The sequence below is a fragment of the Falco punctatus genome, assembly GCF_963210335.1.
Source record: "Falco punctatus genome assembly, chromosome: 5".
NCBI lineage: Eukaryota > Metazoa > Chordata > Aves > Falconiformes > Falconidae > Falco > Falco punctatus.
Genome location: NC_137584.1, coordinates 65,087,806 through 65,101,654, shown reverse-complemented (window position 1 = coordinate 65,101,654; position 13,849 = coordinate 65,087,806). Strand labels below are relative to the sequence as shown.

The window sequence follows — 13,849 nt, the reverse complement described above, 5'->3', positions numbered from 1 at the left end:
GTAATTAAGGTCCAGTTCACTAACACTATGAAAACCATATCATGCCATCCCTTTCACCAGCACTGTAAGTTTCATGTAAAAATCTACCCAAGAAGTAATAAAGCAACACAGAGATTTTGGCTGACACCAGTGACAATAACCTACTTTTAAGAATAATGAGAAAACCAACACCAAAAATTACACTGTGCTAACAGAGAACCCAGTTATCTGGGGACAACAAACTGAGTCTACCTCTGTAAAAAAAAAAAACAAAACCACAAAACAACCCCCCCCAAGCCTCCTCAGCTCAGCAAATACATTGCATCAGACTTTCCCCTGCTCTTCCCCCTTCCCCACAATTCTAAGTGACTTCCCAGCGTAAAAGCACTAACAAATAACCACACTGTGCATTTGTCCAAACACAAGCCAAATAAAATCAGATGGCTTCAGAAAGCAACATTTATGCAATGTGACAGTTACTGCATCAAACTCATGGACTAAAAAACTCCTGTTCAATATTGCACACCATAAAACATTTAAAATTATTAACTAAACCCAAAATAAAAAAATGCAAGCTACTGGATTTGCAGATTCATCAGTCTAACTTAGAGGAATATGCAGAGATTCAACTGTATGATCAAGCTTAAAGTTTCAACTGATGGCTGCTGCAGAACAGCTGTAAAAACAGCCAAAGTTTTGTACTACTCTGTTTTAAACTTTACTTGTGCTCCTCCTGACCCTTGAATACTAAATTACGTATCTTCAAAAGCATTACACTGCAATCTTAGTCACCAGGTTTTCTCCTAAACTAATTTCTTACTAAATGTTCTCTGGCCAACTTCACTCTGATCTACTGTTATTTTTCCATCACCATTCCATCTCCCCAAGTTTATTGTCAAATGCATAAGCTTCAGCTTCTCACCATCAATGTTCTACTATCAAAATACCCAGTCCCTGGTCATGAGGGTGCTACAAGTGAAAAAAAGCAATCACACATCCTTTAAAAAACTAGAATTCAAACATTCAGTGAAATTAAATGGTTTACTATGAGTCAGATGGCTACAGAAGCCAAATTATTAATAAAATTTAAACACCGCATTGCTAGTGGTTTCCACATGAGAATGACACTCTGAAAAAGCCAAAGAATAACTTGGAAAGAATAAGGTATTACTAAGGGTTTTTTGCAACATACCAAGCTTACACAAAACAAGTGAGATTTTTTACAGAACTGAAGAACATGACAAACAAACAGGCTACAGAAAGCCCAATCACACTGAAGAAGAGATGATCAGTTGAAGAAATTACCTGTTCCTCACTGTGTTTGGGTTTTGTTCTGTTTTTTTAAATCTGCCACATATGCATGTACATTATGCAGGCCCACCTATCTTTCTCTGCTAGCAGAAGATGTATTTTCTTGTGCATGCATCACACTGCAGTGTCAGGCCTGAAGTCTGGCTGGTTTTAGGGTTTTTCTACTGACAAACTGGGAAGATGAACACCAGATATTTAGAATTTGTTTTATTTACATTTCCACATCACCTAAATATAGTAATACAAATTTTCATGAAAGAAGGCAACACAAAACATGTCCATAAACTGCACAGTGCTCATGAGAATATTGTTCTCTGCTATGTTCTGCACCTCTTGGACAGTTTTCAGTCAGGGGGAGCTTTGTTTTCTTTCTTCCTTCTCCCACTGCACAGAGCAATAAACCTCACATAACACCTCATCTACTTCCAGCCACAAGTCTGGAGATAAGAAATTCCAGGGGGTGAATCAGTCCCATGAGCCAAAGCAAGTGAAACCAAAAGGGAGCAGCCTTAGATAACTGGTCCCTGTTGTTGCAACTGCACCGTCAATGTTTTCCACAGTCCTGGCTCTCAGCACTCTCCTTCCTCACCCCCCACTCCCCAGTTCACCTCACATGCTCTACATATTCCTTTCCGTTCCCAGCCTTCCTTTCAACACATCCTCCCCTCCTCCTGTTTTTCCATTCAGGCAATCCCTCCTACAAAATTCCACTTCAAAATAATGACAAACAATATTGCCATGCCATCCGTTTTCTTAACATATCACTCTTTCTACACCTTTTAATGCTCTGTTTATACGGAACATATTTTTTTTTCAGTGAATACTATCCACCATTATCTGCACAGCATTTAAAACAACTGGTTTCTGTTCTGAAGTCTTTCATCTTTAATATAGCAGTGGCTAAAAATGACTATTTATTTCCTTGATTACGTTTTCAACTGCTGGGGTAAGCTCACCATGTACATGCTGGCAATATCTGTAAATGCTTAGCAGAACTTTATTCTGTTCTTCCCAACTATTCTAAGGCGAGGGCTTTCACTGTTTTGGTGTGTCTTTTTAATGCATCAGACTCAAAACAGGAATGTAGACTGTAAAGATACAAAAGTCATCTCTGCATGGGAATTGCAGGTTTACAAACATACATGTGAATGTACAAATTCCTTAAGAACCATACATAAAAAAACATAACAAAGAACGACCTCATTACCATGGCAAGTTAAATTACTTTAGCACAACATATGCCACTTTTCTGAAGGAAAACATGGGACAATTTAAAACTGTACTTATGATATAGTACACCTTTTTAACCAAATGATGACTTATATTCAGTTATTTTACATTATTCCTATGCTTTCTGTTCAGGTAAAACATACCATCAAAAATCAGAAAATACAGATCCAGGATTTATTACTTTTACATAGCCATACTGTACCCAAGGTATCTGCACAGAAGTTTTATAAATACTACAAAAACCTTGCTGCAATCAGAAATGAAATGAAGTGCATATACTTTCACCTCAGAGGATGGCATGTTAAAAAAAGGAAGAGGTAATAACAAAGCATGCACTGGAGAGCTCTATAAAACAGATTTGACTGTTATGCAGCAGGGAGAGAAATGAAACTTAAGTGAGGAGAAGCAGCCTTGCAATAATGGAGCACGGAGGCCAGTCATTTGTGGCGTACTTTAGAGGTCAATACTGAGGCAAATATTGTTTAACATCTTCATTAATGACCTGGACATTGAACAGGTGCACCCTCAGCAAGTCTGCAGATGATAAAATTTGGAGGAGTGCCTTATACACCAGAGGGTTGTGCTGACATTCAGCAGGACCTTGACAGGCTGGAGAAATGGGCAGAGAAGAATCTCGTGAAGCCCTACATGGGGAAATGCACAGCGCTTACCTGGGGAAGAATAACTCCATACATCACTATGGGCTGGAGGCAGACTGTCTGGAAAGCAGCTTTGCAGAAAAGGACCCAGGGGTCCTGGAAGAACACGAGCCAGCAATGTGCCTCAGCCACAAAGGCGGCCAACTGGCCTGAGCCGCATTAGGAAGAACAAGACCCGCAGGTCAAGGGGTATGACCCTTCCCCTCTAACTCAGTACTGGTGAGATGCATCTGGAGTGCTGGGTCCAGGTCTGGGTTCCCCAGTACAAGACAGACATGGACACAGTGGAGCCAGGCCATGAAGACAAATAAGGGTTTAGCACATCGGACATATATGGGAAAGCTGCGTGAGCCAGGATTTTGTATCCTCAAGAAGAGAAGTACTGGGGGCGCGGGGGTGAATCTTATGAATGTGTACTGCTTCCTCTCAGGCATTTATAAAGAAGAGTGAGTCTGACTCACTAGTGCCCAGTGAACAGACTAGAGGTAATGATCACAAATTGAAACACAAGAAACTTCAAAAAAATTTGGGGTGGGTTTGGGTTTTTTCTTCTCTTTTTTTTCTCTACACCCCCTCCCCCCCTTGTTTGTTGTTTTATTGTGAGGGTGGTCAAACACAAATTTGCCCAGGCAGGTTGCGGCATTTCCATCCTTAGAGCTGGTCTAGGTGACCCTGCTTTGAGCAGGATACGTGGACTAACTAGACCATCTCTAGAGGTCCTTTCCAACCTCAACATTAATCTGAGGATAAAGACATGTTTTACTGTAGGAAACAAACAGATAACACAGCAGAACTGGATTATTTTTACTGCTACTACTTAGGTTTAACAGTAAAGATGGGTTAAATCTCAGTTCTGCAAAGTTAACTCAAACAGCTCAAAACATACAATATTTGATACCAAGCATTTATAAAAATAGATTCATTTTACCTCAACTTAAGAAACTGCCTGTAATCTCCAAATTGCCTACAGTCAGTGTAACAGGTTTCACTGCTTACAAATGTGAATGCCACAAAACCATTTGCTTAATGATCAATGGATAAAAGCATACAAGAACATGAAGGAAGATTCATCTGCAATGAAAGTCTTTTGTAACATTTTAGCTAGGTTAAATAGGTAACTTTTAAAAAGGAAATATAAAAGCTGCTATATCGAGAACTCCAGAAAATAACCTCCTCACCTGAATAATAAATATAATAGGGGTGGCAGCAATAAAATGTATTCATTACTGATCTGAAGGCAGTACCTGCAGAAGTGAGTGCTGAATCAGTTTCCAATTCCTACTGCTTAATAAGATATGTGCTGTACAGAAACCCACCTAGGTAGTTTCAAACACAAAATGAAAGACTCATTATACATCTCATTATACAAAACTCAGAAAACTTGTATTGTAAACCTCCCCTGAGGAGTAACGCCGAGTATTATGGATTAGGTGCAACATTCCACACAGCCCTTTCAATATTCACACTGAGTACTGCATGTTGATATTGCACCTAAAATAGGACATCCAGCCTTGCTGTAGTAAACACTGGTTTAGTCAGCAAACAGTACAGAGGCACAACCTGAATGTAAATAAGCAGTGGCTGCTCCTACTTTCACTGGAATTTTTAGGAAAAGAACCTGTCCCTGAGGGACAAACCCAACCTAGCCATGGTCTCTGTAGTGAATGTTCTTTCTTTTCTTCTCCTTTCCACATCTAAATCAGTACTCACTAACACCACCAAAATCTTTCAATAACTTTTACAGCTGTAATCAACTTAAAAGACAGCTACTTGGCAACCTTTCTACACTATCTGGATGCAACTATGTTTACCTGGACATACAAACAGGCTGTACAAAGCACCTGGATACTCGCTGCTGACAAGAGTAACCTCAGTAATCACAGAATGGTTCAGGTTGGCAGGGACCTCTGGAAGTCACCTGGTCTAAACCCCCTGCTCAGGCAGGGCCACCTAGAACCAGTTGTCCAGGACCACATCCAGACTGCTTCTGAGTATCTCCAAGGATGATGACTCCATGACCTGAGAATCTGAGAAGGCATGCACGCATACACCCAGATCACATAACATGAACTCATAAACAGGCAGGCAACGTGATGGACTACATATATACGAGTAAAGGAAGAAGTTGTCCAAAATGGCTGTCTGCATGTTGATCACGGAAAGGCTGGAGCATACAGACATCAAATGGTTCCCTAATAAGCCATATGGCCCAGCCCAGCCAGCAAGTGTGAAGTTTTATTTAAATGTCCTGCCAAAAACCCCACAAATTTCTACACACCTTATAACTTCTCTGTAATAAAAAGCAGCTCTTGAAAGAAAAGAACCTTAACAAACATGCATGAATGAAGCCTGTGCAAACACTGGCATTTCAGACAGTCCCTATATCTAGTACAAACTTTTCTGGTATTTGTTACACCTATAACTTTGGTCAACATGTAAAAGAATATTATTTTATTGTTTACATTAATTTATTACTGGGCAGGGTAGTAGCACAGAAATAACACTGCTTGTAGACAGTAGCTTCTCCATTATACTATCAGTTCTATCGATTTGATGTGGGACCCTAAGCAAATCCATTCTTTTCTTTACACAGGTATACCTGGCTGTGTGTCAAGAACGTGCTCCTGAAATGTCAGATAGCAATTCAATAGACAGTGAAACAATTCTTCCCCATAGAATAAACATAACATAGAGGAGGCATATACAGGAACTTAAAAAACACACACAATTCTAACACACAGGGACAGCACATATGACATGGCGGACAGAGGAAGAAGCAAGTTCATCAGTTGTCAACATCCGACAATGACAGATAAGGAGGATGGGATGCTAGCTTTTCAGAAGCTGGCTTTGCAATAGCTAGAGATACAGACTGCTTAATTAAAAAAAAAAAAAAATTAAAAAAATTGACTGCTAATTGTCCTGAGATTTTGATCAGCAGATCTCCCTTAACGTGAGACTAAATCTCCAGTGATGCTGTCCAATCATTCTGAAAGATTTCAGCTGCTTCACCTGTGTGACTGAACATCCACCACAGATCTTTCAGTGTGAGTGTTCATGCTGCCTCTTTCCAAATGGTTACATTTTCACTGTCATCATCATCATCCTTCTCAGAGGCCCACTGCACACGGACGTCAATCAAGCCAATCAAGGGTAAAGGACAAAACCAGGGTAATGACAACAGTTAGGAGAACAGGGTATTAAACGATCAATACTGGAACCCTGAAACAAGTGACTGAGAAGAAATGGATAGCATGGTGTTACTGCACCTGTTTCCTTCTTTCAGAGATTTATCTTGTCTACTCAAGACTGCAAAAATTACTAAGCAGGAGCCGTTTCTCACTGAGTGTTTACACGTCATCTAATCCTGCCAACTTCAGTTGTGATATGCATGTGCTACTCTGGTGAAAATAAAAGATACAACTATTTTCAGTCCAGTGTGTTATTTTGAGGAGGTTCATTTTACACACTGAAAAAGAAGGTATTTCAACGAGCAGCCAAAAAGCACCCTTAAGAAGTATGCAACATAACTGGAAGTTGCCGCTGAGGTAGATAAGCTCTTAGTCTAATTCCAGGAGCACTGATCATAAATATCAGCCCCAAGTTACATATTAGACCCAATACCGATACAGGTACTTTGTGAAACACTTTGAAGTCTGCAGCTGATGGAGTTCTAAGCACATAGTGTCAGTTATACATGTATTTTTTGACTGAATTATGAAAGCAGAAATATGTCTAGTGACTTAACCAAGAGGTACACTACAGTAGCAAACAGTATATTGGTTATGAAACCAGTATCTGGATTCTAGTTAGAACATTGATTTTGTCACATTATTTTAAGGTTTATTTAAGAAACAGAATTAAAGCAAGCCATATATACCTGGGTACTAAATTTGCTACTTAACAAGCTTCATGCCAATGGAGCAGAATCTCACCATTTATTCGGGCCGCCTCTCATCGTTTAAACAACTCAGCAGGCAATCTATACAAAGTATGTAACAAATGCCTCAAAAAAGAAGGTTCTTTAAAAAAAAAACCACCAACCACCACCAAAAAGACCCCACACCCCCAAACACAAAAGCCCCACACCATGCTAGAAAACACATCCTTGTAAGAACCAGGTAGATTATAAGTTAATGACCTCCAGTCACATCATTGGCAAAATGCAAACATTGAAGACAAATTCAGAACAGATACATTATCTCAAATTCCTCATTCCTGCTCCAGCCCTGTTCACATTTCACAGAAGCTATAAACCTCTGGAGAAAAGAGAAACAAATGGACATGAGGCTGTTTTTCAAAGAGTTTTTCAGAAGCATGAGAGGCCTGCCAGTGCAAGATACAGAAATGGTATGCTAGAAGTGGAGCTACACTGTACGATGCCGAAAATCTTCCAGGCCATGCTGCAGTCCACAGAATAATCTCCCATCAAGAGCTGCACACTGGTATAGTTTAGGAGATGGTGTGAAAAGGTAAGGCAGAGGTGTAAGCTTTACTACAACAGCTGTATCCAATTTTGCATCCTCTCACGAAGAAGCCACAGAAGGGACTGGAAGACTGTTAACAAGAAGTGCCCACTTCTGGGAAATGGAATACAGGAAGCAGCAATAACTGGAACAACGTTTGGCTATGAACATTGAGATAATGAACCAAGGAGGCTACAGGGAATGACCACTGTGAGTCACTGCACCTGAAATGGTAGCCAAAATGAGGGGAGAAAAAAGTTAATCACAAGCTAGGGGTAGAAAACAGCAAGTTCCTGAAATGAGCTCACTCCTCAAGTGAGCAGCCATAGAGAGAGACACTGGGATGTGATCAAGAGACACAGCCTAGCCAGGTCAGTGAAGGGGGAAAGGGGAGGGAAGAACAGAAGCTAAGCAGGCGCCTTCACTGAGTCATACCAGAGCTACTGCTGCTGAGAGAGAACCAGATTTAAGCTGGAGAATTTGCCTCTGTTTTTTCCCCTTCTCAGAAAACCAAGAACTGAAGCCACCAAACTTTGATGTCTACCTGAAATGCATTCAGATTTTGCTGACTGTAAACCCCTACTCTAAATTACATCTAGCCCCAGAAAAACTCGTAATCAAAAGCATGCAAGGGTAACTTAATCCTCCTCTTTGGCTGAGTTTTTGTGCTGCCCTAAAGTAAGATTCATTCTTGGATCAGCGATTTCATAACGTAAAATACAAAACCCTTCAAAAAGAGGCAAATATATAAGGTGGTGGTTGAGGACGGCAGAGTGATATTATTCCTCAAATTACACGCTGCTTTTTCTTAGGTAAATTCCCTTCTCCAAAAGCCCTCCTGTCAACTGAACACACATTTTAAAATGTGTACCTATTTCTGTAAAATTTCATCACACACATCAGCCTCAAATCACACCAAATCAGAATTCTAATTTTTAAAAATATTTCAACTATCTGTTTTGTAATACTCATTATCAAGTATCAACAGGTATCTTGTATGCGTTTTACAATTAGTATCCTCAGTTACTTGCACTCAGTCTTGTTAAGTGAAGCGATAATTTAGCAACCTCAGCTCATTTGTTAATCTTTCTCCAAACAGGACATGTAGGCTCATCTTGATTTCTTTATGGATGAATATATAGTTTAGTTCTATCTTCCTGCAGTTGAATAAGCACCTGACAGAGATACCCAACTAAGCATTCATAAAATTATTTTGATGTGGTCAGTGAAATCTTGAGGAAAGACTCTTGAGAGCTCAAAATGGCCAAAAGCTAGTAGGAAATAAATCAAAACTTTGATACCTCCACACACCACAACTTAGCAAGAAGAATGACAATTCAAGAACTACCGATTAAACAAAAGACAATATGTGAACAGCAAATTCAATTTTCATTATGATTTCCCTCTAATAAACAGGCCTTGTAATTTTTCAAAGATTTTTCTTTTTTTATAAAAAGCATTCACAAAAATTGCTATCTAGCAGAAAAAAAATATTGCATGAGAAGATAATTACATTTTGTTTCGTAGTTGAGCATCACCTAGTGAATTAAAGCCTACTGCTTTTAAGTATAAACATCAACATTACAAGGCTCCTTTGGAGATACAAAGACTACTATGTCAAATAGTACCTATGATCTTATACAATAAAACAGGAATTTAACACTGCTTTCATTGTATTACCACCATGGCAGCGTTGTAGCAATTCTGAAATTACACTTTTGTCCAAGTCACTATGTCAGCAGACATGCTTCAAGCACCAACCAGCTAAAACAGAATGAAATGGCTCAACCAGCTAAAATATATTCAAACCTAAACCCCAGTACTACTTCACCTTTTTCTATTGCAGTCAGAATTTTACTCTTTCACAAACCAACAGAAAACAGCAGGTGGATCTTTGGGCTTAAACAGAATTTTGATTCCTGGCCTTTCAAGTTTTTATGATGCAAAGACGCAGGACATCAAGAGATGACTCACGTTAATACTGCCAAATGCAATGAGATTTCTTCCTCAAAACACCTAAAGAAGTTGTCAAATGTTACTGCCAACACAATCCATTCTAAGATTTCATCCTGCCATTAATTTTGATTAATTTTAATTAAAGTCTGGTTTTTACATCCCCCAACCACCATACCACAACACCACTTTAATTTTATAGATCATACCAGCAAACCTTTGCAAATCAATTGTTAAGTACAGGATTATATAAAAGCCCTCAAAGATAAGGACGCTGGCAATCCTTGTCATTCATGTAACTCACTGAGCACAATACGTCTAGAAGAGGAGGTAGAAAGCATAGGTAGGTGCCTTCAGAAACAATGTCCATAGCTGGTACAAGACACAAGATACAGTCCTGCTAGACATTTGACTTCCTGTACATCTACATAAGCCACTTCCCACATACCAATTAATCCCCCTTCACTCAGCAAGTGGAATTTGGAGTCTGTTCTGAACCGGACTCCCAATCAGCTGCACAGCACGGACACACAGCTTTAAACATACTGAGATTCATGCAGAGTTAGTCATGCCGGAGGTGAAGCAGCCTGTGCAGACATAGCTGTTTGCTGTCATGTAGGCAGCATAGCAGCTGAGCACCTTTCCTGCAGGAAAGACGTACACATTAAACCCTGTGTTTTAAGAAAAACGGGTTTTTCTTTCTTACCCACACCAACTCAAGTGAAGACAAGCATCACACTGCCTGTAAGCCAAACAATAAGTACACCCCGTTGTCTTATATGGTATGTTAGAAGTTGTTTTACTGTTTCTTTTTCTTCAAAGAAAATGTCAATGCAGATATAAGTGACTACATTTGATTTCAATTTTGTATTTCAACTCTCAAGTAAACAACTGGATGGTCCTCTCTCTGAAGTCACATACATGACTTCTGACAATGACCGCTTAGGTCCAACGGCACAGAAAAGTGACAGAATCACGTCTCCTTTTTTTGAAAAGAAAGAAAATAATGCAGAGATGTAATTAGAAGTTCTTGAAGCTTCGTAGCAAACACTACTAAAGGTATAGAAAGGGAAAAAAACCCCAACATTACTAAGTTTAACAAGGAAATACACAGAAGATAGCCAAGTCACACTCCTTTTGCAGACTGTAGCGAAGTGTCTTCTCTTACCAAGACAAATTAGAAACACTTCTATTATGCAAACTAATATTAAAGTTTATGGTTTGGGAAGCCAGGGATTTCCTACTGTGTTCCTAATAGCTGGACAACTAAACTACTTCACTGTTTACTTTATGATGCCACATTCATGATATGGCATAGCCTAAACATTTTCTTAAAAGAAAATAAGCCTTAATGAGTTAACCACACGTATGCACAGAAAGCTTACTACCTGCCAGACAACCTCGGGCTCTACATTTTTTAATAATGAAATAGCTACTCATGCCATTACATAAATATTATTACATAATATCTCCTTTGTATGCAAAATTAGACCTACAACAAAATAGGTCCTACTATTTCAATATTGTATCTATTAATCCCACTCATTCACTTAATAATGTGGAGCTGTAAATGCTTCAGATCGTAACAGCTTTAGTATCTCACATTGCTCTGTGCCTAAATAGAGGACAGATAATTATAAATAAATAAATAAAAACAACAAAGACAACCACACACACCCCAAAAAAATATGCTCTGCTACAGTAACTGGGTGAAGGGAAAGATTTCACTACTGTGCTTTTTTATTACATGGGTTTTGTCTTGCCTAACATTTAATGTATACACCAATACCTCATTTTCAACACATAAGTCAACAAAATGTGCAGAAATACCTCAATTCCCAAGGTCAGCATTACACAACATTAAGTATAAAGGGATATCAAGCAACGATGCTTACCAAGTATAACATCTCCAAGAACAGGGTGGGTTTTTTTTCCCCAACTTAATATTTCACGTATAGGTAAACGACAATAAATATGAAATTCATTTTCCTAAATATTACATTTGCAAGCAACTTGTTCTAATGATCAGAAACATACTTGAGATGTGGGAAGCCTGTAACCATGAGTCCATAGAGAATTGGCAATAAAGAAGTGGGATGTGACATTAGGAAGTCTCTGGGGGCAACATGTGGCCAGCGGTTAGGACGTTCCCTTCTGCACTGCAGCACCAATGCCTACCGTTTCACGCGATTTGTATCACGCTAGTGTAGACCAACATAAACCCCTACTTCGCAAGTACCGCTGAAGTCTCACTTGTGACTAAGCTCCAAGGTCTCCCCTTGCACGCCCCCCGCCCCCCGCCCCGCAGAAACGCGCCTCCCGCCGAGCCGCCCTCTCCCCCCGCACCCTCCCGCCGCTGCCTTGCCCTGCCCTGCACGGGGGCGGGGGGCGCGGGCGGCTGCCCCCGGTGTTTGCACAGCTGCGGCCGCTCGCTCGGGGCAGCCCCCGCTCCGCGCACAAAGCCCCGGCGGCCGCGGGCCCTCCGCGCCCCGACCCGCACCTGCGGCCCGGCCCGGCTCCTCGCCGCCGCCGCGGGGCGGGCGGGGTGCGCGGCGCGACACGACACCTCCGCCCGCGGCGGCTGCTGGGCTCCCCCGCGGGGACACCCGGGGCAGGTACCCTCCCCGCCGGCCGCCGCCGCCCCGCGGCGCCGCCTGGGCCCGGCGCGCTCCCTCGCAGCCGCCGCTGGCAGGTGAGACGCGCCGCAGCGGCGGGTGCGGAGGGGGGGCGCGACCCAGCCACAAAGAGCAGGAGCTGCCGCTGCCTCCGCCGCCGGGGGGCCGGCGGCGGGCCCGGCGCCAGCAGGACCCGCGCCGCAGCGGGGCCGTCCCCGCCCGGCCGGGCTGGCGGGGGGCGGCGGCGGCCGGGGCCCCTTACCTGCAGGGGTGGCGCCGAAGACTCTGACGACGGGCACCCGCCTGGTCGGGGCCTCTCGGAAGTGGGACTGGCAGGGGTCCAGGCCGGGCAGCGGGCTGCCCATGTAGTAGTCGGCAGTCACGATCCGCACTGAGAACATGTTGTTGGCCGCCGCCGAGGCACGCACTGAGGGAGCGAGCGAGCGCGGAGCCCGCACGGCTCCCCCCGCCGCAGCGAGCGAGCGAGCGCAGCCCCCCGCCTGCCTCTCCTCGCCCGCCCGCCCCGCCGGCGCGCGCACAGCCTCGCACACAGGCGCGCGCCCTCGCACGCGCCTTCTCTGTCTGTCGCTGCTCGCTCGCTCCCCCCCGCCGCCCGCTGCTGCTGCTGCTGCTGCTGCTGCTGCTCCGGGCGCGTGCGCGGCGGCGCGCGCTCGACCGGGACGCCCCGTGGGCTCTAGAGCCCGGCCGGCCGCGGGCGCCTCACGGGCAGCACGGGCCCGGCCCCCCGCAGCACCACGGACACCTCGGCGGCGGCGGCGGCGCCCCGACTCCGGACTGCAGCTGTTGTTGCCATGATGATGATGTCACGGACGCAACCATTGGGGGAACGGGGAGGTGGACGTGCCGTGTGTTGGGGGGGGGAGGGCGCAACGAGCGGGGGAGGTGTCACTCCCCAACACGCCCCCCCGCCGCGGCTTTGCGGGGGGGCTCGGCAGACAGGGCGCGAGTGTGTGCGGGAGCGGGGGGAATCTTCCCAATGCTTCCCCTCCTCCCAGGGTGGCGGAGGCGGCGGGGCGGGGCGGGGGGGGCTCTCGGTGATTCGGCGATCGGCCGCGCGGGCTGGGGCCAGGCTGCGGAATCCCGAGCCGCCGATGGGACGGATCGGGGCGGGGAGGGAGGGCTGTTGGGACACGATGGGGTTAAGCTGGGTCGGCCGCCATTTTGGATGCCGAGCCGCCTCGCTGCGGGAAGGTGAGTCTCCGCACGCTGCGGTGGCTAACAAAAAACTTTAAAAATGGGGGCGACGGGGAAGGAGACGGGGAAACCTTCTGCCGTCGTTCCCCCCGGGGCCGCGGGGGAAGGGTGGGGGTGGGCGCAGCGGCGCCGCTCAGGTGGTGCGTCTGCTGAAGCCTGCGCCCCCTCCGGTTGTAACGGCCCCTGCGCGCGGCTTGCGGGGGGCGAGGCCTGCAGAAGGGCGGTGGCGGTTGGTGCCGTTGCCGAGCGCGCGGGTGGCGGCAGGGCGGGGCCGGGCCGGGCGCGCTGCGGCGGAGCGGCGGGGGCTGGGCCGCGTCCTGTTGGCAGCCTCCCCGCCGCCCCTCCGGGCGGCTCGGCCCCGCGTCAGCGGCCTCCCGCCCCCCCTCCTCGCAGCGCGCTCCGCCATCGCGCTCCTCCCCCC

At 44.8% G+C, this 13,849-nt stretch overlaps 1 protein-coding gene across 1 annotated transcript in view; it reads right to left on the bottom strand.

The window, feature by feature from the left end:
- The window catches only part of REV3L (REV3 like, DNA directed polymerase zeta catalytic subunit), a 124,028-nt gene extending 111,280 nt beyond the window's left edge, over positions 1-12,748 (bottom strand). Inside the window, exon 1 of the mRNA XM_080388168.1 lies at positions 12,476-12,748. Within this exon, the coding sequence (XP_080244294.1) occupies positions 12,476-12,614 (139 nt within the window). The 5' untranslated portion in view covers positions 12,615-12,748. The remainder of the gene's footprint in view (positions 1-12,475) is intronic.
- Between the last annotated feature and the right edge of the window lie 1,101 nt (positions 12,749-13,849).